Source organism: Topomyia yanbarensis, chromosome 2 (genome assembly GCF_030247195.1).
Source record: "Topomyia yanbarensis strain Yona2022 chromosome 2, ASM3024719v1, whole genome shotgun sequence".
NCBI lineage: Eukaryota > Metazoa > Arthropoda > Insecta > Diptera > Culicidae > Topomyia > Topomyia yanbarensis.
This window is the reverse complement of record NC_080671.1, coordinates 396,958,920-396,984,308: the sequence shown is the minus strand read 5'-3', so window position 1 is coordinate 396,984,308 and position 25,389 is coordinate 396,958,920. Positions and strand designations below refer to the sequence as shown.

Sequence of the window (25,389 nt, the reverse complement as noted above, 5' to 3'; positions counted from 1 at the left end):
AACATAATAATACTTCATATCGATGCACTACAACCGAAGATATTTGGATTTTACTGAACGTACTTTTAATTTGAAAGGTGAAATTCATTTTTTTCACTGTAACTCGAAAACTGTTCTACTGTAAAATTTTTGAACCTTATTTTCGGATTCAGCACGCAATTTTACATCAGAAAAGGCGTTCGAATATTGAAGTTCAGATTTTTATTTTTATTTTGTAAACTAGTGTTATAAAAATCAATAACAATTAGGCATATTAGAGCGATTTTAGTTCTGGGGTACAATAGTGCCCCACAAAACCGATTACGTATAGAAAAAGTCAAGAAAGCGTTGTAGGCTTGAGAATCGATTTTCTTTATATATGGCCAAATCTCCGATCAACATGGGAAACGTGCCATTTGAGCCAGACCCTACTGATGGCCAACGGCACGTAGAAATCTGCCCACGATGGGTTCATAGCGTGGTTTCAGTAATTTAATTTAGTGAGTTTTTAATTGCTTGGAAAAGGTCGTTAGACCCGCATTATCGACCACATAAACGATGTTTGGCATGCCTTTTTAGGAGTTTTTTTATGCATCAGGTATAATGGATTCCACTTGTCCGTACTGAGACCTTTTTGCCTTTCTCATATAGAAAGGTTATGCAATCACTCTGAAAAACGTCAACCTAATCCCGGCCCGGAGGGCCGAGTGTCATATCCCATTCGACTCAGTTCGTCGAGATCGGAAAAAGTCTGTATGTGTGTGTGTATGTATCTATGTGTGTGTATGTGTGTATGTGTGTGTATGTGTGTGTATGTGTGTGTATGTGTGTGTATGTATGTGCGTATGTGTCAAATAATGTCACTCATTTTTCTCAGAGATGGCTGGACCGATTTGCCCAAACTTAGTCTCAAATTAAAGGTGCAACCTTCCCATCGGCTGCTATTGAATTTTGGATCGATCGGAATTCTGGTTCCGGAATTACGGGTTTCAGAGTGCGGCCACACAGAAATTTCTCATATAAACTATAGGAAAAATTAAAAATAGAATTTTTATCTTTGATGCTAAATGTGTTCAAGGTGCATGAAACGTCGAGATTTGATGCAAACTCGAAAAAAAATTTGACGACGATTCACTTTTTTGGATTTTGGCACATTTTTGCCTTTCTCATATAGAAAGGTTATGCAATCACTCTGAAAAACGTCAACCTAATCCCGGCAAATTTTTTTTTCGACTCGCATAAGGTTTGATTAGGCTAATGGAGTATGATATTTTTTTGTTTCAAGTGTTTCACCGTCGACACGTAGCTCATCAAGTTCGTGGCTGGCATGCCATTGTGTATAAGTGCAAAGTGTACTAAGCATGTAATGGACATTTCCACAATTATGTTGAACATAAAAAGGTTCCGTGCCATAGTTTAGAGAAATGAGAAAGGCACAATTGCACCGCTAGGTGGATTAAAAAAGGTTTTTTGACGTAGGACTACATCTTTTTTTTCGATATGGGGGCGCACTTCGCAACTTTCACAAAAATGGTATGTAACGAAATGTGGTCCAATTTTAAACGCATATAATTCAGCCATCTCACGATAAATTTTTGAATTTTTTGCGCATATCGCCCTGAAATACTTCTAAGAATAGATTCCAATAGATAAACCCAAAGATTTTTGATATTATGGCATTAAAAATATAAAGAATGTGCAACCTAGTCAAAATATCGCGTATTTACACACAGAAGATAGCGCTTCCCAAATCCGGCACGAGGGATCTGTGTACCTAGCGCGTTAGCCTTCTTTGTGTTTGTGTACACATATTTGTAAAGCTCAAAAAATCATTTAAAAACTCGACTTTTTGCTCTGGTAAAGCAAGTACTAAATGGTGATGACCAGGCCCTTAAAAACAGCCGTAAGTTGATGTCATTTGATCATGATGTTGATGTCAAAAGTTTTCGCCGAAGGACAAAAAAGGAAAAGTTGGTTTTGTGATATTTTATTATACTTTGATGCACTTTCGAAAGAGTACAAATTTGGCTGCTACTTTTTGCAACCTTCTCAGTTATAAGCCATTGAAAACCATCATTTTAATTAAAAAAAATGACCATAACTCGATAATGAAAAATGGTATCGCTTCACAGTTTTTAGCAATGAGCAGCACTAAAATTGCTTCATAGAGTGTATAAAGATAGAGTAACTATTTAAAAAGTTATAGTTTACAAACTGACTTTTTTCAGAAATACCCTAAGGGATTATCCACAAATGACGTAGCATTTTTTGAGTGATTTTAACACCCCCCTCCCCCATCGCAGCATTTGGTCACAATACTCTAAATACCCCCTGGTAATTACGTAACTTGACGGTAACCCTGCTCCCACCTTGTCCCCGTAAAACATTAAAAAAAACAGAAAATGATGTTAGTTAGATAAAACGGGTGAGGTTGTCGTGACATCAGGTTAAGCCCTATTCCCCTTTAAAAAGCCACGTAGCATGACATGACCCCTTGTCGTCACATATCATCACAAAATACAAAACTTCCTCCTCCCCATATAGTGCTACGATGGATCATTTATGGATGGTCAATGTGGTCAAAACTACTTTGATGTATCATTAGTGAAACACAAACTAGATCTTCATAAAAATCAATCAGCAGTACTGTAACAATATTCTACATAAGCTGATTAATTGTTATGAATATTTAACACACGGTGCTTTTTTCGTTTTCGATTTTTGCCCATTCTTTGTCCAACCTTAAGATGGTATCGAATTAGTACACATTTTCAATAGAGTGGACTACTAGCTACCGATTCATGTTATCAGTGCAAACATCCGATTCCGCGCAACGATGGCTTCCAGTACGTTTTCCGAGACTTCTAAACTTTTATTCACTCAAAGGTCACTTTCAAATAGGTTTTCCCTGCAAATTTTTCATCCTACAAAATCTATTTTTCCGTGAAATTAAATACAGTTGAGCTCGTCTATCTAAGAGATCGCAGTTTCGATGTTTCAGAGAATAACCCTAGTAGTCGTTGATACACATAATAAAGTTTTTTTGGGTATTTTAGATACATGATCTCAAAGTCGATTTTTTTCAATTTTTCTTGGCAGATCGACAAAAAATGTTGTCATATCGATATACTAAAAAGTATCCGCGAGATCGATTCATTAAATAGTAAGCAATTTCTCAGCAAAATTAGTTGTTCGTTGAAAACCTATAACTCTACGAATTGTATCATATAATCAATCTTACTTCAAATGTTTTTATGTTTCACTCAAGGAAGCCACTTAGCACAACTTATCTTTGATTTATTCATCAACGGAATATGCTAACGCATCATATCTTCAAAAATGTGCCGTGGGGAGGACAATTTCCAGTTGTAATTTCGTGATTGGACACTGTTCACGCAGTTTACTACTACGTGTTGATGTTCTTTTTCTTGGTGCGGTGAATCATTCGCTGCATTATCCGCTACAGCTTGAAGTCAGCCCGTCTGCTTTTTATCGCATCTACGTTGATGTGGTCATCGTTACTGCTTTCTTGATGTTTACGGTCGGACGTTCTTGTTTGTTTATTGTACTTACAAGTCACTAATGTACATCCGTCTTCTTCGGCGTTGGTTTCTTTGTTGATCGTACTGGATGCAGGTATGGGAAAAATACATTCGAAATTGACTCCACTGCATTCATCTTCTGATACATCTCATGCTTCCAATTGCTGTGTTTGTCTCACGAAGTGAACGATAGGAAGTATACACTGAGCTAGACGCAAAGCTCATTCGCGAAAGCAGTTGTGCGGCACTCAATTGACTCCCGTTCATTCTAAGTCGGAGAGCCTCTCATTCTCTCAATATTTTCTAAGAATAATGTTTGGATGTGAGTGAATCAGATTGGAATATTATTGTTTTGGTTTGCGAGACTCATCGCTCATTTTGATTCAATCATCATATTCAATCATAAAATCGTTCAATCGGTTCTCTATCCTTTGTAGAGGTAATACATGGAAAGATTTATGGTTAGAAGTGCAAAGGTAAAATAGCTCAAGAGGGAGGATGCATAAGCCTATCATTTAACAGCTAGCGTGACCTACCAGTTACTGACTTTATTTCTTCTGTATCGTGTTGAAGTATTTTTTTTACCATTTTTGTATTTATTAATCTATCTGTCTTATGTGCAGTCAAAATATTATCGTTACAGTTAAAAACTAGAAAATGTAACCAGCGACATTTTTTTCTCTTGTTCAATGCTAATTCACGACGTCGGGAGTAGTGTGCGTTCTAGCGCATCATTATATGAAAAATTCGCACTAATTCCGACGTGATTCCATTGTTCAAAACCAGAGAAAATACGATTGTAGCTGGTTGAATTTCCTAGTTTTCAACTGCAACCACAATATTTCTTTGGGTAACATGACGCACAAGCTCTCTATAGAAATCAATATAATCTTTACAATAGCTGCAAACAAACTATTTTGTATTTTATTTCAGCAAAATATTCTGCTGGAACTTTTCAATAAACCTTGATTTGTTAAGAGTTCAGCTTTGCCATTTTTGTTTCGCTGATTTTTAGTAAAGCCCATTATTTTGACGAAAATCAGCAAATCTATAGAATTTGATTGCTGAAACAAACAGTGAAAGAATGGAAATTTTGCTGAGTTCCAGCAAATTAAACTGACAGATCAGCAAATTTTGCTGTAATTTCAGTGAAATATTTTTTGCTGGAAATGCCGATATTTCAGCTAGGCAAAATTCAGCAAATTTTTTCTGATATTCGGCAAGCAAAATTTAGTGTGTATATTTGCATGTAATTCTCCGGCTTTTAATCACCAAAAGGCTTTCAAACCAAACAAGAAATTTAAAGAAAAATCTAATTGCTACAACTCTACGTAAACCATATATACAGCGCCTCATGCTTATTATTGGAATTACATGCAAGGAACCCTCTGAATGAGTCAACGAATGCATTCGATGAGTGAGCAAAATTTGGTTCATCTAGAATTGAATTGCTGCCTGTTCGCTGACGTTCGGTTCGTTACTAGTATTTTTAACCACTCACTCACATAGTGCGTTCGCTGACCGTTCAGATTGCACATACACGGTGGTGGAGAGAGGATTCATCGCATTCTCTCATGGTTCGTTGCTCCATGCTCACTATGCTGATTGTGTGCGGCTGAACCAAGGATGAATGGCTATCAGATGCAATCTAACGAATGAGTGAATTTTCCCATGCCTGACTGGATGTTGACTGACTATGTGCTGGCATCTGTAGCAGTAGTCATGAATTTTCTTTGACAGCTGCGCATGGTTTTCCATGATGTGGCATCTGACTACTGTAAAATACCCCGTCTGCACAGGATGTATTATAGGAAGCCATTTATTATTACTACTGAGGAAATCACTCGACACGTAGATGCCTCCTTTTTATATGACTTACCTTTACGAGAATCTGCTGCACAATGACGCTGGCAAAGGACTATCGTGGCAGTATTCAACATCCACTGTGCAGTGTCAGTGGTGCCAGAACAACTAGGTATTATTGACTAATCTATGCGGAGTTGTGTTAGTGCGAGATTGAGGTTAAATCGGATAGTTCTGTTGCCAAAAGAGGTTAAATCAGATGGCGAATTGTAAACATAGCGTTATATGTATGCTGTCAATACACATTGCAACTGTGTTGGTGTCCTAGACGTCAAATAAGTCAATTGGCGGTATAGGACACTGCTGAGTAAGAGATTGAGGGGTAAGAAACTGTGGTACATTTACACCTCACAACTACAGAATTGCCATGTAGATGTTTGGCCCCGGTGCACAAACAGAGTTTTTTAAGTATATGTAACTCCTATCTGATTCGAAGGATCAGATAGGAGAGGATCGGTTTTGTCGGACGTATTATTACCGCAATGAGCACCGTTGGGAACACTTGGCAATAGGTTCGTCCAAATATTTTCCCTAACAGATTCCACTTCTCCCAAGTAACAATTGAAGTTTTATAGCATGATCCAAGTGTAATCTAAGTTTTATCAGGGGCTATAAAACTACCATAAAACCTCAATTGTTACTAGGGCTTCATAGTTTGACAAGAATCGTTTAATTGCGTTATTAGTGGTACGCGGTGCCACATCGTGTAGTCGTACCTCAATGGAATCATTATCCAAAAGGAAGCAAAAAAATGCATGAGATGAATTGTGATAGATTTAGTTGGTTACGAGCGGTGCTGATTTTTACCATTTTTTAAAGTCTTATAATTCGTCTACAAACACATTCAATGGTACAAAAACAATTGTTTTGTATTGCAAAGAATGGCAGTTATCGACATTGATACGAATTAAATGCTGCTATATTTCTAACTGAACCCTAAAGCTCCTCGGTCATCGGTTTTGGATTTCAGATGTATTCATTAAAAGCCTAACCAACGCACGAAACCAGGCCCTTCAAGCGCTGGCAAAAACAATTGCAACTGAATAATTCATCCTCCTCCCCTCTCAGCCCATCCCACCATTAATCATAATTAATCACACCATAAATGTGAATCAATGTAAACACTTTCGGAGGATCCCGTTCCATTTATCTCGACATTACGCTATCCGATATGCTGCCCATCCTCTGTCTGGAACCGGGCGGTGCTTTCTTTGATTTATGGTGCTGCACCATACTCGGTGATGCCTTCTAATGTTTCATACTCTGTTGTGGCACAGTTAGCGCGTTACTCTTCCGCCGTTTGCTCCATATAACCGGTGCGATACATCCTACAACTTAGTCACTCGTTCCCTTCTCGATCTGCTTGGTGTCAAAAGTTTGCTCCGGTTCGCTTCACAAACCAACTACCAACTACCTACCATCAGGCGTCTCCATTTGCCAGAGAGCAGGTATCCGATAATTAAAACCGATGTTTAATTAGCTGGTTCGGTGGCAGTTCGTACCTCGGAGGGTGAGTTAACCGGTAGGCGTTGAGTGTCAGTGGAAACAGGCTGAGTCAGTGTGGGTGTGTGTGTATGGGTTGATCAAATACTATGCGGGAAGTGCAGCCTCCCACCGAAGCAATTTGTTAGGGCCTTCTTCAATGTCACGTGTTCCGGAGCTATTTCGCTGCCTGTATATAGCTAGCCTAACTTGGAAGGTATTATCTATTAATATATTCATACGGCTATTGGCAGCAGTATCTTATTTGATATGGAAATTAATTAGACTATCATGTAGCAGTAAATTAGCCGAGTAATTTCAGTTCATATCTTGTGTAGGATTCGGTACAGGATGTCATGGGAACGTCAGGCTGTAGTCATGCTAACGGAATTTCTACTCTTCGGAGATTTACAGGACCTTCTGGAATTCTGGTATGGGTTCGCTAATGCTTTTCTATTATTTAGTCGTGTGATGCAGCACTATCTATTGTATAACCAATATGTTTGATTTTGTTGGATATTCTTATAATGAAGCCAAAGCTGCTAATTGCTTTTGTTATCACGTGGGTGTAGTGATCTTTGAAGGTGATCTGTGCTTCTAGAAGCACTTCAAGGTCTCTGACAACTATCACTTCTTAGGTTGATTTCCCAGACATAGTGTGGTTCGAGTAATGGTTTTTTGGTGCGGATAGAAGAAATAGTGTATTTTTAGATAAAATTATAATTAACAAATTACGAATAAACTCTACGATTTGCGAGATATGTTATGGTTCTTCGCTTTTTTAAAAAGCATCGGGAACTGGCTTACTTCTTCATTTTGTCGATTTTTAAATGCAGAAATTTATCGATTTTTTGGGAAATTTTTGCGAAGCTTGTTCAAGTTAATACTGGCTGTTTTTTGTGTTTTTTTCTCTTCATTTTTTATTTTTTTAATTATTTTTTTAATTTTTTTTATTTTATTTTTTTTTCTTTATTTTTTTATTTTCTTTTAATTTTTTTTAATTTTTTTTCTTACTTTTTAATCTTTTTTATTTTTTTATCTTTTTTAATTTTTTTTATTTATGTATTTTGTGCGCGATTTTTTTAAAATTTTTGTTTATTTTTTCATTTTTCTTTTAATTTTTTTGGCTTTTTACTTTTTTATTTTTTTATTTTACTTGATTTTTATTTGGCTGTTGGCAAAATTCATTTCTTGAATTTCACTCTAAATTTCGATTTCTTTGACCAACCACATGAAACAACCGCCTTAATACCCATATACGTATTGTAAGCAAACCTTCTTCCTCCTCATAACGTCCTGATATTGGCCTGCGGCAGCTTCGAACGAACTTTCATCTCTTATTGCATTTCTCACAGCCGGGGTCTGAATCAACATAAGCCGAAAAGTAATAGCGAGATCAAATCCACACAAACTTTGGTCAACCAGTCGGAAGCGAGATTTTTAACGACCGACCTAGCAGCCTACTACATACCGGCAGGCAGTACCATCAGTGACATACGGTGTGCGATACCGGTGACCTCGAGCGCTTCGTTTCGGTTCCAATTCTAGTCGTCGCTATATCCCCCGACGAGGTTGAGGATGGTGGGGAAGGATGAATTGTAGAAAAGTTTCTCCCCGTCACATCACTTCCGGTTCTCGCCGGTGACTGTTCGAAACCAGACTTCCCGGCTGCAGTGAGGCTCATTTCGAAAAAAATTATTTCAATTATCTCGTTGCCGGCATCTTGATTGTTTCTGCTAGTGGCACTCAAAGCCGACTTATAAATCGGGATTTTCTTGATATTCATTATTTGTTGCTTTTTTTCTTGGACTTGAAGCGAAACAAATCCAATGCTCGAATAACTCGATTATTCACCAACCATCGCCATCGCCGCCACCCCCGCACTATGCCCGGTTGGTGAGATGGTAACTGAAAGCGAAACGTAAAGTGCGGTATTTTATGAGTTGGAAAAAAACAATAGCGTCAACATTGTTGCGAGGGTCGAAAAAAGCATTACGATAATCGAGAGCGACAACAAGCCAATTATTTCGAGACCGGTGGTACTTGCCCACAAAAATACAGACCCATCCAGGAGGAGGGGAAATGCCCTATAACGATATGAACCAATTTGTATGTAAATTTGGAACTTGAATTAAATGTTACCCTATTTCGAGTGCTTTCCGTAGGTTTGTGATGCGGGTTGCGTCGGTACGTGACCGATTCCCGGAATGGTCGCTTAGCTTCATCGGAGGTTTTCTCTCGGATCGGTTCGTTAAGGTTGTCTGTAAGGTAATGTCGAAACGAGGTCATGGTCAATTTTATTTTATAGTGATTTTATCGCTTGTAATGGGGTTCCGGAACGTTAGATAGCGACTGATTGAAATTGCAAAGAAAATTGCTTCCATTACTGCTTGGTTTTGCTCGAATAGCTAATTGCGAAGGAAGGCCTTTGATGTGTGGAAGCATGCATAAACTATGCGCTGTTTTATGATACAGTAATTGTGATTGCGTGCAATGAGTCTGTGTGCTAGTAAAATAGTTAAATTAATTTACCTTGCAATTTTTTTCATGTTGAAAACTTTAACGATGTTTCGTGTTTTAAGATATCTGCAATCGGGAAAAAATTGCAAGAACAGAACATGATTCGAACAGCCCGTTTAAAACATATTAGAATGTAAAAATCGAAGTTTTTTTAGCAAAAGTTGCTTAAAAGCCGTCAGTATAAAGATCGGAAAACATATATCCTATTCTTAAAAAGTAGTTTGCTTCAATCTTGAATATAACGATTTACGGATTCTCCAACGAACGTAGTTTTTATTTTTAACCGGTGTATAAAACGCCCATCTTTTATTTCAAGGTACCCAGAATTACCAGAAGCATGAGAATGACTGATAACATTATAATTACTTGAAATGAAAGTTCTAAGTTATTTTTGCATTTCTCATGTGCTTTAAATCAAAGATTTGACGGTATTTCGATGCAAGCTCCCTGCACTCTTCCATAAATATTTGAACAATTTAGAAAGAGTCAGATGTGATAGAACTGTTTTGATCTAATTATAATATTAAAGTTCCTACATCAGTTTTTGAAATAGTTTGAAACTATGTGAGCGTTTGGAATTATACACAACAGGTCTCACAACAGCACGTCATCGGTCGGAACGATTCACCACGTTCTAGATGGCTCACGGAAAAAATCCGTTCAAAAATTCATAAACAAAAGAACACGATTTCGTGAACAGAACGATTTACGGAAATCGTGACCAAGTTCGTGAAATTGTGAATAATAAACCTTGTATTCATGAAACTATTTGTGTTTCCAAAAAAAACTAGTTCGCCCCTGCGTTACATTCGAATGTTTGGTTGGGTTACTATTTGTTGTTCCCTGACATGTTTAGTTTTTGATATGATTGTTGTTCGAAAATTGGGCAATACACCGCCGACAGAAGCTTATTTGCGATTTTTGTGATTTATCGTCACGTTACCGTGCTATTTTAGTCATGAGTTTACAATAGGATTTTTCTGTCCGACTGGCGGGATTTATGGTCATTATTTCAGGATCTTAGTCGCGAAGTTCGCAGTCATGAGTAGAGTGATGCATATTCATGATCTCAGGACCTTAGTCGTGAGTTTCGTAATTTCTATTCACGTTGTCGTGATACTAGAGTCACGAGAAAAGATTTATGTTTATTTATGTTCTTGATTTCAGAATCTTAGTTACGATTTTTGATGTTTTTGTCACGAGTTGTGTGATTCATGTTCATGATTTCAAGATCCTAGACACGATTTTCGTAATTTCTGTTCACGTTATCGTGATGTTCAATTCCAGAGCTTACCTTCGAGTTTGACACGTGGAGTAATGTGACTCATGTTGTAGGAGCGTTTTTCACAAAATTAGTCAAATTTTTGAATAAAAATATTGAAAAAAATATTCATTGACTCCTACACTGAAAAGAATCGATATTAAAAATTTAAAGTCGATTTACACAAAAAACCATCCTTGATTTGGATGAAATTTTGTTCCAAGATAGGTAATTATGTTCCTTTGTATCGATTTTGTTGGCTATTTTCGGCAAATTTGAGATTAAGAGAAACGAAGCAATGAAATTGAAAGACGGATGGGTATTCTAGAGCGAATCAGTTATAAATTTAGAACGGAAAACTAGATCTAGGCAGGGGTAGGCGTAGCGTAGTTGGTAAATCGATTGCCTTGTACGCAGCGCACCTGGGTTCGAGCCCCGACCCCGCACATAGGGTTAGAAATTTTCATAAGAGATTTTTCTAACCCGAAGAGGCGAATGACCTTAAGGTTAAAACCTCTATAATCGAAATAAAAAAAAAATAGATCTAGGCAGGCTCATATGGGCATGATCGAAAGGAAATGTGAAGAATTCTTTGCCTTCTGCAGAGTAGGAGTTGGGCGTTGCACCCAAGTCTACCGCATGGTCTATGGTAGAACATAACTCATCATCATGTTTTACCGCCGACGCCGGCAAAAAATTCTTCACAAATCCTCGCCTAGAACGACCATGCGATCATTCTTCTCCCTTTCTGCTAGCATCAAGCCGTGATGTATGCATTCAATCGACACCAAGCTATCGGTGTCGCACCGTGGTGTCGATTTAATGCATACGTCACGGCTTGATGCTAGCAGAAAGGGAGAAGAATGATCGCATGGTCGTTCTAGGCGAGGATTTGTGAAGAATTTTTTGCCGGCGTCGGCGGTAAAACATGATGATGAGTTATGTTCTACCATAGACCATGCGGTAGACTTGGGTGCAACGCCCAACTCCTACTCTGCAGAAGGCAAAGAATTCTTCACATTTCCTTTCGATCATGCCCATATGAGCCTGCCTAGATCTAGTTTTCCGTTCTAAATTTATAACTGATTCGCTCTAGAATACCCATCCGTCTTTCAATTTCATTGCTTTCGTTTCTCTTAGTCTCAAATTTGCCGAAAATAGCCAACAAAATCGATACAGTAGAACCTTGTGGCAATTAAAAACATAGTAACAATTATGTTCTTTACCTACCGTCGAAAATTTGGACACTTTCAAGAAAAAAAAGTTATTTGAAAAATACTTTTCCTTGCCCAAACTGAATTTTTTTTTCAGTGTATTTATATCGAAAACAAAACTAATGAAAGTCATAATCATCACAGAATCCAATTTTCCAACTGCTAGTTGCCCAATTAATGCAAAAAGTATCAGTAACGAATTTGGTATTCGTTTGGCATATTACCCTGGTTAGCTGTACCTTACCTGCATCAATACCGTAAACCGGGGTGACATTGATCACTTTTCGAAGTAATCATTGCATATTTTTAGACACAACACATTTTTGTCAAGTTTAATATTTTTAAACCTTGTGCTGATGTAAGGAGAACAAGATTGGATGGTTTAACCTAAAATTATCCGCTTACAGGTATTTTTCCAAAAATGATTTCAAGTTGATGTCCGTTTTCGTATTCCGGGGTGACTTTGATAACCTGCATGTTCACCCACATTAAGTTATTGATGTCAATGTTTTTCATTCAAATGTTTGTTTAAACTAATTCTAGAAAGATACTCATTGTTAAATAGATGTTAATTGGTATTATACAAAGTATTTCAATATACTGTTAAAATTCGAGTAATCAAAATTCGTATAATTTGTGTCCAACTAGAATAAAAGATTCTGAAAACCTTTAAAACTGCTAAAATTGTTTTATTTCAGTGCTTTATCAATGTACAAAATATTTCATCCATTTTTACACGTTGGAATATTGAACAATAAAAAAAGTTGCGAGTTTTAGCTTAAAAAAATTTGAAATAATGGCCAACTAGTTTCACAAAAAATTATATTTAAAATAAACAAACTCTTAAAACAAAATTTGGCACATCCCAATCTAAAGAAAAATAAAATCTCGCTTGTAATTTATTACTCTTGCTCAAATCTGAGATTTATTTGTTTTATAAAAAATAGACACTTTATGAAGCTTCGTTAAAATAAGGTAAAGTCAAATTTCGGTTTTTTGTAGTTTTTGTACAAAAACCGAACAAAATACTCAAACAGTATAACAAACCAGTATTTCATAAGTTTAGAGTAAAAATCATTTGAAGCTAAAATGGTTCGGTAGACTATTCTGGTTTAAAAAGCAATCTACGAAAAAAGTTTCGAGTGATCAAAGTCAACCCCGAATTACGGTACTCATTTTACCAAATAACAGCGCTATAAAACTAAGGCCTCAAAGCAGTGTAGTAACAACAGTTGTGAGGAGCAGTTCTAGTAAAATTATCATTATGGATCAATTTTATAAATCGAAGTTAAACAGTATCAAGTACTGTGCAAAGCTAAACAATCCGAAGTGTAATCGTAATAATTTACGTCCGGAAGTCTTTCTGGAAATTTCTGGCACCTACTCGTCAAGGCCATTCCGAAAACACCCAGTCAGTCTAGTTTCTAGACTGTGAACTCTGGACTCTTCACGCTGGATTCTGGACACCGGGCTCTGGTCTCGATATGCTGTGCTGTGGACTCTGAACTATGGTCTCTGCGATCTTGATTCTGGACTCTGAAATCCGAACTCTAGAGTCTAGACTCTGAAGTCTGAGCTCTGGAATCTGCACTCGGGACTCTGGATTCTGGGCGCTTGGCTCTCCCCTCAGGACTCTTCACTCTCATCGCTGGATGATGGACTCTTGGTGCTGGCCTTGAATTTCTGTACTATGCACTCTGGAATCTGGTATCTGGGGTCTTTCTCCTTCTTGAATCTGAACTCTAGACTCGAGACTCTGAACTTTGGGCTCTGCACTCGGATTTCTTGACTGTGTGCTCTGGATTCTGGTATCTTGCGCTTTGGACACTGGATTCTAGGCTCTGTGCTCTGGACTCAGGGCTCTGGACTCAGGGCTCTGGACGCAGGTCTCTGGACTCAGGGCTCTGGACTCAGGGCTCTGGACTCAGGGCTCTGGACTCAGGGCTCTGGACTCAGGGCTCTGGACTCAGGGCTCTGGACTCAGGGCTCTGGACGCAGGTCTCTGGACTCAGGGCTCTGGACTCAGGGCTCTGGACTCAGGGCTCTGGACTCAGGGCTCTGGACTCAGGGCTCTGGACTCAGGGCTCTGGACTCAGGGCTCTGGACTCAGGGCTCTGGACTCAGGGCTCTGGACTCAGGGCTCTGGACTCAGGGCTCTGGACTCAGGGCTCTGGACTCAGGGCTCTGGACTCAGGGCTCTGGACTCAGGGCTCTGGACTCAGGGCTCTGGACTCAGGGCTCTGGACTCAGGGATCTGGACTCTGAGCTCGGGACACTGGGCTGAGTATTTTGAGTTTAGGGCTCTGGTCTCTGAACTTTGAACTTTGGTCTCAGGAATTTCGTCTCTGGATTCTGAGCTCTAGATTCTGGACTTTGAACTCTGGATACTGCCCTCTTCACGCTGGGTTCTGGACTCTCGCCTCGAGATTATGTGTTATGGACTCTGGATTCTGGCCTCTGCATTCTGAGCTCTGTGCTCTGTAGCCTGAACTATTACCTCAGTATTTTGGGTTAAGTACTTCGGGTCCTGGATTCTGGTCTCAGGGCTCTGGACTCTGGCCACCGTAATTTGAGTTGAGGACCAGGCTCTGGACCCAGGATTCTCGACTCTATGCTCTGCACCCTGCACTCTGGACTCTGCATTAACTCTGACGAATATCGCGCCAAATCGTATTCAGAGTTGGCATCACCCTCTCAGATTCTAATGAAACTTTCTGTACATGAAGACTTTGTCACAAAAAGCCACTTTGCATATTTTGTTTTTCAAAAAATGATCTAGACTGTCTTTTGAAAAGGGCCAAACTTTTTTTACCATTTTTTCCCCAATGGCTATAGTCTAAAAATGACAAATCCTACAAAAACATGTTGTAGGAGTGGTTTTCACAAACTTAGTCAAATTTTCAAATAAAAATATTGAAAAAAATCTACATTGACTCCTACACTGAAAAAAATCGATTTTAAATATTTACAGTCGATTTACAAAAAACCCATTTATGATTTGGATGAAATTTTGTTTCAAGATAGATAATTATATTCCCTGCCTACCGTCAAAAATTCAAGTTGGGCACTTTTACGGAAAAAAGTTATTTGAAAAAAACTTTTCCTTTTCCAACCAGAATTTTTTTCTTCAGTGTATTTTTATCGAAAACTAAACCAATGAAAGTCATAATCATCTCAGAATCCAAAAAAAATTAATTTGTGAGAAGATATTGTCTGATTTAGCAACTTAGCATATTTTTATTAAGGGGTTAACCACTTTTTCATTTTTCATGAAATCGATTTTTTAATTATTTTGTTAAGTACAACTCCTTGAGAATGTTTTGCCAAATTTTCATAAAGATCCGAGAAATAGATCGAAAGTTACCGCACTTCCAAGCGCGCTTCGTCTACAAAGAGCAGTGGTAATTTGAAATTTTAAACTCGATTATCTCGAAATGTCGTTTTACTAAAAATGGTTTTTCCATGATCACAAGTGCTGAAAAACTACTCAATCAATTTTCTTAATTTTTTTTTTCAATTGATCGTAATTATTTTTTCTCGTACTTAACGATTCCTTTTTTCATAAATTTTTGTTTCATGAATAAGAATGTTTTAAAACCTTAAAAAAAAATTAAAACAACGATTTTTTACTGAAAACGTTCTCGAATGCAGGAAAAAATTATTATTTATTCAATTAATCGTTAAGGTACGAGGAATACTCATATAGGGTTAACGTGCCCTTATTCATCTCATTAGTCACGATGTCACACTATTTCGCTGAAAACTCGGCTTACAATTCTTGGATTGCGCTTAAATAGGTGTCAACATCTTTGCATCGGTCTTAGGAAGCAGATCAATAAAAAATCTACCTTGAAAAAAGTGAAATATTCGCGTTAGAGTGAAGCGAAAAGTCGAGTACAACGCACCCTTATTCATCCTACCGTTTGGAATAATGCGTTGAATAGAGATGGCAGACACTGCTCTAACTAATGTGTTCAAATGGGTGGGATGAATAGGGGTGCTAAGATGAATTAGGGCCCTACTAACCCTACTAATGGAATTGTTTGAGTTTTGGGATTCTAGATGATCTATTGGTCTCCAATCGTGATCACCGCAAACCTCTTAAATAAAACAGGGTTTCGGGGAAAAAGCCATAACTCCGCCAATTATCAATTTCTTTTTATGTACTTATACTTGTTTATTTTACTGAAAAATGTACGACCAAAATATTGTAAGTTTGATGTAATGAAATTATTCCTTTACGTAAATTCAAACTTTCTTGACATTTTTATCACTAAAAGGTGGGGTTACATTAATCAAGAATCTCATTTAAAAGAGTTTATGTCGTTAAACAAATATTCAATTATTTTTCCTTTTTTATTTTCTTGTTTAGTGCTGAGAAACAATTAGAGAAAGGAAAAACCACCACAGTATTGAATTTGACATAATTATTTATTTATTTTTATATATTACAAAACTGTCTTAAAACTATCTTCATGCATGCTATTTTGTATTATTTCTATACAAGAAAAACATTTTTGGTTCATCTTCTGAATTAGAATACCTTTTCGTCTCTACTTTGCCCCCAGGAATAGGCACAAAACTGTGGAATTTTTGAGTTCCAGATATTGTTTTGGCTTTATTATACAGCTCTTAGAGTACTTCTGACATTTTGTTGTACTGTTCCGTGAAAAAAATAATTTTGTGATATTTGTATCAGTTTGTTCAACTGCCCAGTTATATAACTCTCGGGGACTTGTTATGGTATTTACATAGTCGCGAGTAAGACTGGCTCTTTTTGCCATTCGCTTGAGAGTGCCACCAATAGCATCACAGGGTCCTTTTCCATGGAATGCTGCAACAAAAAGCCATTCTGCGCTTAATTCATACTTTGGCTGGAATCTACACAAACTTGTAAAGTTTTTCTTATTTTGTTTTAATTCGTTTATATGGCGGTAGCTTAACGGAGCCGTGGATCTTTTATATATGAAAACATGAAAAAATAAAAATACAAACAAGAATTATTGTAGTAATATTGGATCTCTTGCGCGCAACTTTTTTGCGAGCGGAGACCTTCTTTCGCGAGGTCTGTTGGCAAACAGCGTCCGGGGGGTCATTTAATTCACTCTTGTTTTTCACTTCCCGGTCGAAACTGGCTTGGGGTCCGGGATCAGATGTTCTCCCCTGCTTCTTGCACTTATTGTTGATCAGTTACTACATTCGTTGCCGATGTTGCTTACAGTGGTTCCTGGGGTGCTGGATGCTGCTTTGGCAGTTGTCAATATGGTCTGAACAGCTGCCACAAATTTGGCCACCGTTTGTGGTTCAGGCATTGGTATTGAAAACTCTGTTTTGGTTGGTTTGCCGTAGATGAGTTGGCAATCGGTTGAGATGCATTTTCCTCTGCATCTTCCGCGCAAAGTTGTCCATGATGAGCTTTCTGATTACAATACTTGCACGTAGGAGTTTACCCCTCATGGGTGCATGGCGTAGTTTTCATAATTGTAGTTTCGTGAGTTTTGAGTTTTATTGTCAAGTAGGAGGATGCAGGCCTTTCAACCCGCACTTTCACTACAAAAACGCCGTTAGGAGTACCCGGGAAGAAGTTTCTCCAAGTATCAGGTGTAACGGATTCTACTTCTCCATATTGCGACATGCATTTTGCAATTGGCTCAGGAGGAGTACGAGGTGATAGGTCATATAACCTTACATCTATATTATCATTCTCAATATATACGGGAATCTTAATTCCAACGTTGTCACTTTCAACCACGTGTTTTAAGTTGTTCTTCAAAACGAAACACTTGGCTTGTGCTAACGTGTTAAATGCTATTAACACTGCATTGCGAAGATGATGATACTGAAGGTACAAGACTTGCGCAAGCCTAAGTTGCATTTTTACCTTCAGAAGGTATTCCACTTTACTAAAACTCGGTCGTTTTGAACAAAATTTAAAGTCAACGACCGCAGCGTTGTATCGGAGTAGAGATTTTTCGTCAACTTTACTCATAATGACAAGAATAATCCGATATTTCCTTTGTTCTCGAGACAATGCACACTAGATCGAGAGGCCTGTTGTTCACTTGGCTGGTACGTCTGACTGCGGCAGAAGCAGAAAGTAGACTGATTTTTCTTATTTTTGTATTGTGCTGCTGCTCCATTATACTTATGACACACATGTGATATCAAAATCACTGTACACCATGAAATCATATGTGTGTCACCCAGAATCACGGTGGTATCACGCAAGCATCGTGGTTCAACATTGATTTCGGTACCATGGTATCCGACCGTTGTACTGCCTCAAAATACAACCAATGGAAATGCTACCAGCGCTATTTCCAGGCAGTGGTGAACTCCAGAGCTTTTACTTTCCATTACTTTGACGTTTGAATAGTAAGCCATGACCAAAGATAAATTTTGTTTTCAAAACAATTTGCTTCGCGTTCTGAACTTATCACACATCATGGGTGAAAACAAACCCGGTAAAAAAAATTGTAAAGTTTTAAGCGGCCGCGAAATTTTTCGAGTGATCGATGTGTGGAGCGAAAATGTAGCGGCTTTGCGAGGTACCTGCAAAAATTCTCACATTTATGCAAAAATGTGCGAAGAACTCCAGGTGTATGACATTCACTTGTCGCCAAACGAATTGCGCACCAGAATCCACAATTTGTCCAGAAAATACAGGTAGTTCACTAAAATTTCCCAATATTCGACAAACTACTTTGATGCAATTTATTTCAGATCTGAAAAGAACAAAATGGGAACGTCTGGAGGATCGCGATCCACATGGACCTATTTCGAAACGATCAATGCTTTCTTGCAATCTTACAAATCAAATAATATGGTCGACATGATGGACGAGAGTATCACTCTTGGTAAGATTTTTGCAACTTCGCTTCAACTAAATCCGAATCAGATTTCGAAACGAATTTTTCAAAGCGCAGCACAAATTTTCTCTGATGTTTTTGCTACTTTTATATAATTTCAGAGTCGGAAACAGGGTCGAAAGAACCAGTATGCATGGGCGACCTGGAATGCAAGGGCACGGAAGAAAGCGAGTTGTTTGACGAATCGTCCGAATACTGCGTGCTATACACCCAAGTATCCGAACCAGCATCGCCACAGTCACCATTACAGGAGTTTTCCAACAAAGGTGAGTAAACCTTGAAATCCATAGAGACATCAACGCAACTCCCCGCCCCCCAAATTAACCCACTTTGACGGGGGGTTACACCCTCTCTCCCCGACCACACCACCACTATAACATCGCCTACATTATCACCCGCCCGCGCATTCCAAAATAGATTAACATGAAAGCAAAATTTGCATAATGCTAAGCTAATCAAATATTACATTTTTTGTTTCAAGTGTTTCAGCGTTGACACGTAGCTCAGGTTCGTGGCTGTCGAACGCCTGTACCGTGACCGCCCATATTGCCGCTCAGTTTCATATTCCGTTCATTTTTTGTAAGATAATTATTTTCCTTTCTCGGCTAGTATTCGAGCCAGGATCCTGGTTTACGTTGCAGGCCCAACAAGAGGGAAGGTGGGGGGGGGGGGGGGGTCAGCCGGAGCAATTTCCCCGGGTTCCATTTGGGTTCAGCATTTCTTCTTGAAGTAAAACTGGTGGACGAACGATGGGCGAAAAATTACGGTATTCATAGAATAGAAATGACATTAGTAATTGTTATTTCATTTTATTCATTCGCTTTGTTAAATTATTAATTGATGAAAGTGGGAAAAAATGTAAGACACTTTGATATAATAACTTGAAAATTTGTACTTTTTAAGAAGTTACATACCTTTCTATTTTCTAATAAAACGAATTTTTTCCATTTCTTTATCTAAAAGTACAACTCCTTGAGAACATTTTCTCTAATTTGCATAGGGATCCGGGAAATAGATCCAAAATTACAGCGTTTCGTAGCGCGCTTTGTCTACCAAGAGTAGTGGTAACTTTTAATTTAAAACTCGTGTATGTCTAAATGTAGTTTTTTTTTTTTCCAAAAATGGCTTTTCCGTGATCACGCACGATTGCCGAAAAACCACTCAACGGATTTTCTTCATCTTTTTTGAATTGATCGTAATTAATTTTTCTCGTACCTAAACGATTTCTTTTTATGCATATTTTTTTGTTTTATGGGTAAGATTTCCTAACACAATTTTTAGAGCTGAGAACATCGTCGATTTTTTAGGGAAAACGTTCCCGAATGCTGGAAATTTTTTTATTTATTTATTCAACTAATCGATAAAGTACGAGGATTACTCCTATACTAAGAGAATTTTATGAGATTTAGAATTTTAGTTGATACATTGGTCTTCAATCGTGATCAGCGCAAACCTCTTAGATAAAAAAGTGTTTCGGGAAAAAGGTTATAAGTCCACCAATTATCATAATAGTTTTATGAACTACTCCTCGTTTTTTTTCAATGCAAAATGTACAATATATAACAATATATAACAATATAACAACATATCACTGGCGATATTTTTGTAATATTTGTTATTGTTATGAGGAATTCCACGATGATGCATCCGAAAATCTCTAAAATCGTGACCGACAGTCTTAGATTCTGATGAAACTTTCCAAGTTTAACCGGCATGGAATTTAGTCTTCCCACAATCAATAGGGTTATTTGATTGTGGGAAGACTAAATTCCAAGTGCAATTTTTTGAAAGGGCGTAGACGTTTCTACGCACCATAATTTCAAAAAAAAATTCGTCCGATTACTCTATTTTATACAGTAAAACTATCTGAGAACGAGTTACGGGGAATGAGTACTTCTGCACGAAAAAAATATGCACTGAAGAAATGTGTCATTTTTCACAAGCACAAAAATTTATGTTAAATTGCAAAAAAAACATTTTTTCATTTTTTATATTGTGTCCATAAAACTTAAAGTGAAAATAAACATTTTGAATATGATTGCATGATGGATAACTTATCAATAAAAAAGTTTTTTATCAATAACTTTATGCAAGTTTTTAAATTTCATACTAATTGACTTACAAAACTGTAATTTTATTACAGAATATAATTCTAAATATCATTTTAAATATAAACGCATTTGAAAAATATCTTCCAAAATGCGATGGTTTTCGAGATATTTAGATTTTCTCTTCAACAAAAAACAATTAATTGGTGTAATTATGTCCTTTTGACCCTATCATGAAATGTCAAAAATCTAATGTTTTTCGTTTTAAAGACATAAAAGAAACTTTTTCAGTGTACTTGAATTATGAGGAAGCTTTCAATAAAAACTTTTACTAACAACAACTTTTGACATATTTTTATAATTCATACTAGTTGCAGTCAAAAGCAGAATTTTATTTTTTTAATTTAATTCCAAACGCCATTCTAAATCAAATTGTTCATAACAAAATTTTTTTGAAATGTGGTAGTTCTCGAGATATTTTTTATTTTATTTGAACAATACAATTATTGTGTTTTATTGCGACTTTTTCAGAAGTTATTCGCGTTTCACCATCATTCTTTTTAAGGCTCATAATATTTCCTGTAACTTTCCCATTGACATCAAGGCGATATTGTAAACCATTTGAAAGCTACATGAAAACAACCAAAATATAATTCAACTATATAGTTTAATCATCAAACCCTATGGTTGAAAAAATATTTTGATTGTTTTTGAATAGCTTTCAAACGGTTTACAATGTTTTCTTGATGTCAATGGAAAAGTTACAGGCAATGTTATGGGCGTTACGAAAAACCAATTGCTGTTGATGGAGTAACACGAATAACTTCCGAAAAGGTCATAATAAAACAAAATAATCGTGTTAAACCAAAATTTACATTATCTCGAGAACTACTACATTTCAGAAAATTTTTGTTATGAGCATTTTGATTTAAAATGACGTTTAGAATAATATTCAAAAATAAAATTGCACTTTTAACTGCAAATAGTATGAATTTAAAAAAAATTGTCTAAAGATGCTAGGAAAACTTTTTTATTGAAAGCTTCGCCATGATCCAAATACACTGAAAAATCTAGATTTTTGACATTTTATGATGGGGTAACGCAAATAACTTTTAAAAAGGACATAATTACATCCATTAATTGTTTTCATTGGAGCAGAATTCCAAATATCTCGAAAACTATCGCATTTTGGAAGATATTTCTTAAATGCATTTTTATTTAAAATGATACGTAGAATTATATTCTGTGATAAAATTACAGTTTTGTTTGTCGTTTGTATGAAGTTTAAAAACATGTATAAAGGTATTGTTAGAAAAATTTTTGCTGATAATTTCTCCATCACGCAATCACATTCAAAATGTTTCTTTTCGCTTTAAGTTTTTGTTGGCAAAATATAAAAAATAGAAAAAATGGTTTTTTTGTAATCTGAATTTTTATATAAACCTTTGTTTTGTGAAAATGACACAACATATTTTTCAGTGTATATTTTTTCGTGCGGAAGCGTGCATTTCCTGTATCTCGTTCTCAGATAATTTCTGTATAAAATAGAGTAATTGAATAAAAAAGTTTTGAAATTGATGCACGTAGAAACGTTTACGTCCTTTTGAAAACTTACTCTTGTATCAAAATATGGCAATAGACAGAGACAATCATGGAGATTCATAAACCGAAAATAACTGTAAAGTTTCGTTCGAATCGACGATGGTCATATTTTGCGGTCGGCCGATTTCTCATGGAATCCCTCTTATGTACCTAACTTATGTAGGTATTCTGGAAATGTTAGAAGCAAATAATTTTTTTTAAGATGAAGCAAACAAATTTATTTTTATTTTTTTTAATTAATTTATAATTATATCGATAAGATTGTGCAAAAATTTTAGATTGAAACTCGGAGTATTGTATATAACAAAAAGAATATTTTTGTGTTTTTTTCGGTAAGCTCAGTTGAAAGAGCAACTTTTTTATTTAATATTTTTTTCCATATTTCGAATCGTTTCCGAGTTATCAGTGATTGAAGTGTTCAATTTTATAAACTTCAGAGGTTCAAAAATTAATAGCTTGAAAAAAATCATATTTTGCCAAAACAAAAAAAAACGTGTCAGTTATTTTTAGCATACGAATTTATGTATGTCATAAGTATAAAAATTTCAAAAAAATATTTGAAGCACATTTCTTTGAGTATCCCTTCAATTTTCCTATTTAATCAATGCATGTATATTCGAAATCAGTAATATATAATTTTTATTTGCATTATTTGATTTATCTTTCAAAAATAATATCAATTTTTTCGTCTATTCGACAACAGAATCAGCATCATCTCCAAAACCATCCTCATCTGCGGGACCGTATGGACTACCATCTGCTCCATCAACATCGGGATCCTCCAAGAAAGCATCTAAGCGAACAAAGTTCGTTCCAGCTAAATCCGGTAGAAAAAACATCCAAGAAAGGTTGTTAGAGATGGCAGAGAAGGAGAACAAAAATTTCGAAATATTCTTGAAAGAATCTCAAGAGACTGATCAGCAAATAATTGCACTGATGAAGGAAAACAATCAGCTCCTTGAGAAAATGATTGCCAAAATGTGATTTGGTTCCATTTTCAGTTATAATTTACATACAAGGGTTTTCGATACCGACAGTAAATGCCGCTGAATAATTTGTTGAATTATTAAATTTTTTAGCAGAAATTTTGATTTGATCTTTTCATTTAATCTATTGTCTCCGGTTTGTGCAAAAAATTGGATAAATAAAATATCCATAGACCTACCTAAATATCTCATAATTGCCCGACGAACGGTTGTCCCTGATTGACTATCAGCTTTTATAGACAATCCCCTCTGTGGTTGCGGCCTAGATGTATTCGTTTTGATTTCTGCAGTCCACGATTTGTTAATTGTATCATTATGATCATTGCAAAGGTTGTGCAGGATACAGCATGCCTTGATAATGCGATTGGCATTGCAAATATCTACTTCCAGTCCCCGGCCGATCTTTCGGAATCGCGCTTTAAGATGTCCAAAAGCGTTTTCGACCACCCTTCGGCATCGCGATAAAACATAATTAAACAAACGCTCATCCTCGTTTTGGTTTATAGCAAAAGGGAATGGTTTCATGAGATTCTGAGATAGTTTAAATGCCGAGTCTCCTATGAGAAGAATTGGTACATTCACGCCATCAATTATCTTTGAATACTGTTGAAATAATGAGTGCGAATCGTGTAAAGATTTCAATGCCGAATTTTCAAAAATTGTCGAATCGTTGGAGCGCCCTGGAACTCCCACATTTATGTATGTGAAGCGGTATCTGTGATCAACAGCGGCGAACAGTACAACCGAGTGCCAACCTTTAAAATTATAATAATCTACGGCTTCTGTTTTTGGCACATTGACTTCAATGTGACAACCGTCGACAGCTCCGTAGCACTGTGGAAATCCAAGCTTTGAAAATCCACTTGTAATTTCCAGAATTTTCGCGGTTGTGGGTGGATATGCTGGAAATGTTTCCTCATGAAAGGAGTGGATAATTGCATCACAAACTTCCAGAACAAGTTCTCCGACGGTGGTTCTTCCGACCCCAAATAAACTGGCTACGGTCCGATATTCTGCCGATGACCCCAATGCATATAGCGCAATCGCAATACGTTTGTTCAGAGGTATTGCCCAACGCCATCGTGTATCCTCCCTCGTTAGGTAAAACAGTTTGGACACTAGGTATTCGAACGTTTTTCGATCCATCCTGAAAATGTTCTTAAATTTTTCATCCGTAAATTTCGGAACTTCTACCTCCCAGTAAGACGATTTTTCCACCTAGAATTTGGAAAGTTGTGTACATATACGGTAATTAACTAAGCCAACAAAAATGATTTACAGTTTATAAATATTTACCATTGACCATATACGACGTTTCTTCGTTGATGTTCCAACAGCTGCCAATCTCAAATAGAAATTCGTTTTCTTTTTGTAGTACATAGCCAGCGTTAGGTACTTTTTACGCTTTCTCAGAAGCATGAGCAGCTTTGCATTATTTCTGTGAATAATGCTCAGAAGATTTGAGCTTGTGCGCATTATTTCGCAATTTAATTGTTTACTCTGATCAGAGAATGTGCATGTTTGCTTTGATGCGAACTGCCAAATAGCATACAGCGGGAGAAATCATGTGTGTCACCTCATCGTTGTACGTGTACAACGTGGTACGGAAATCATTGTACGGAAATCACATGTGTGTCAATGGTATTAGACATAAAATAAATTTTAGAAAAGTTTGTCAATTGTTTCATAAAATTTATCAGTTTTGAGAGGAATAAATGAATTGCAGTCTTCAAGTCTTCCAGTCTTCTTGTCTTCCAGTCTTCTAGTCTTACAGTTTTCTAGTTCCAGTCTTTTAGTCTTCCAATCTTCCAATCATACAGTCTTCCAGTCTTCATTCAAGTTTGCTATGAATATATACCAAATTCGTTACTGATACTTTTTGCATGTATCAGGCAACTAGCAGCTGGGAAAATGGATTCTGAGATGATTATGACTATGATTGGTTTAGTTTTCGATAAAAATACACTGCAAAAATTCAGTTTTGGCAAGGAAAAGTTTTTTTTCAAATAACTTTTTTTTTCTT

The 25,389-nt window shown here is 36.8% G+C and overlaps 2 protein-coding genes across 2 annotated transcripts; one reads left to right on the top strand and one right to left on the bottom strand.

Moving 5' to 3' along the window:
* Positions 1–18,060: 18,060 nt before the first annotated feature.
* LOC131680846 (uncharacterized) lies at positions 18,061–23,364 on the top strand. Its single transcript, XM_058961557.1, has 4 exons — positions 18,061–18,527; positions 18,585–18,718; positions 18,832–18,996; positions 23,084–23,364. The coding sequence occupies exons 1-4, from the start codon at positions 18,244–18,246 to the stop codon at positions 23,362–23,364; spliced, it is 864 nt and encodes a 287-aa protein (XP_058817540.1). The 5' UTR covers positions 18,061–18,243.
* A 24-nt stretch (positions 23,365–23,388) lies between these two features.
* On the bottom strand, positions 23,389–24,684 carry LOC131680845 (putative nuclease HARBI1). The gene is made up of 2 exons (XM_058961556.1): positions 23,546–24,684; positions 23,389–23,426 (listed from the first exon to the last, which is right to left on the bottom strand). The coding sequence occupies exons 1-2, from the start codon at positions 24,510–24,512 to the stop codon at positions 23,389–23,391; spliced, it is 1,005 nt and encodes a 334-aa protein (XP_058817539.1). The 5' UTR covers positions 24,513–24,684.
* Positions 24,685–25,389: the final 705 nt, after the last annotated feature.

Coding starts and splice junctions, on each gene's coding strand:
- LOC131680846 (XM_058961557.1), top strand. CDS start 18,244: ATGACCAAAGATAAATTTTGTTTTCAAAACAATTTGCTTCGCGTTCTG. Junction 18,528..18,584: donor AATTTGTCCAGAAAATACAG/GTAGTTCACTAA, acceptor AATTTATTTCAG/ATCTGAAAAGAACAAAATGG. Junction 18,997..23,083: donor ACAGGAGTTTTCCAACAAAG/GTGAGTAAACCT, acceptor ATTCGACAACAG/AATCAGCATCATCTCCAAAA.
- LOC131680845 (XM_058961556.1), bottom strand. CDS start 24,512: ATGGATCGAAAAACGTTCGAATACCTAGTGTCCAAACTGTTTTACCTA. Junction 23,427..23,545: donor GGCAATTATGAGATATTTAG/GTAGGTCTATGG, acceptor CAAATTATTCAG/CGGCATTTACTGTCGGTATC.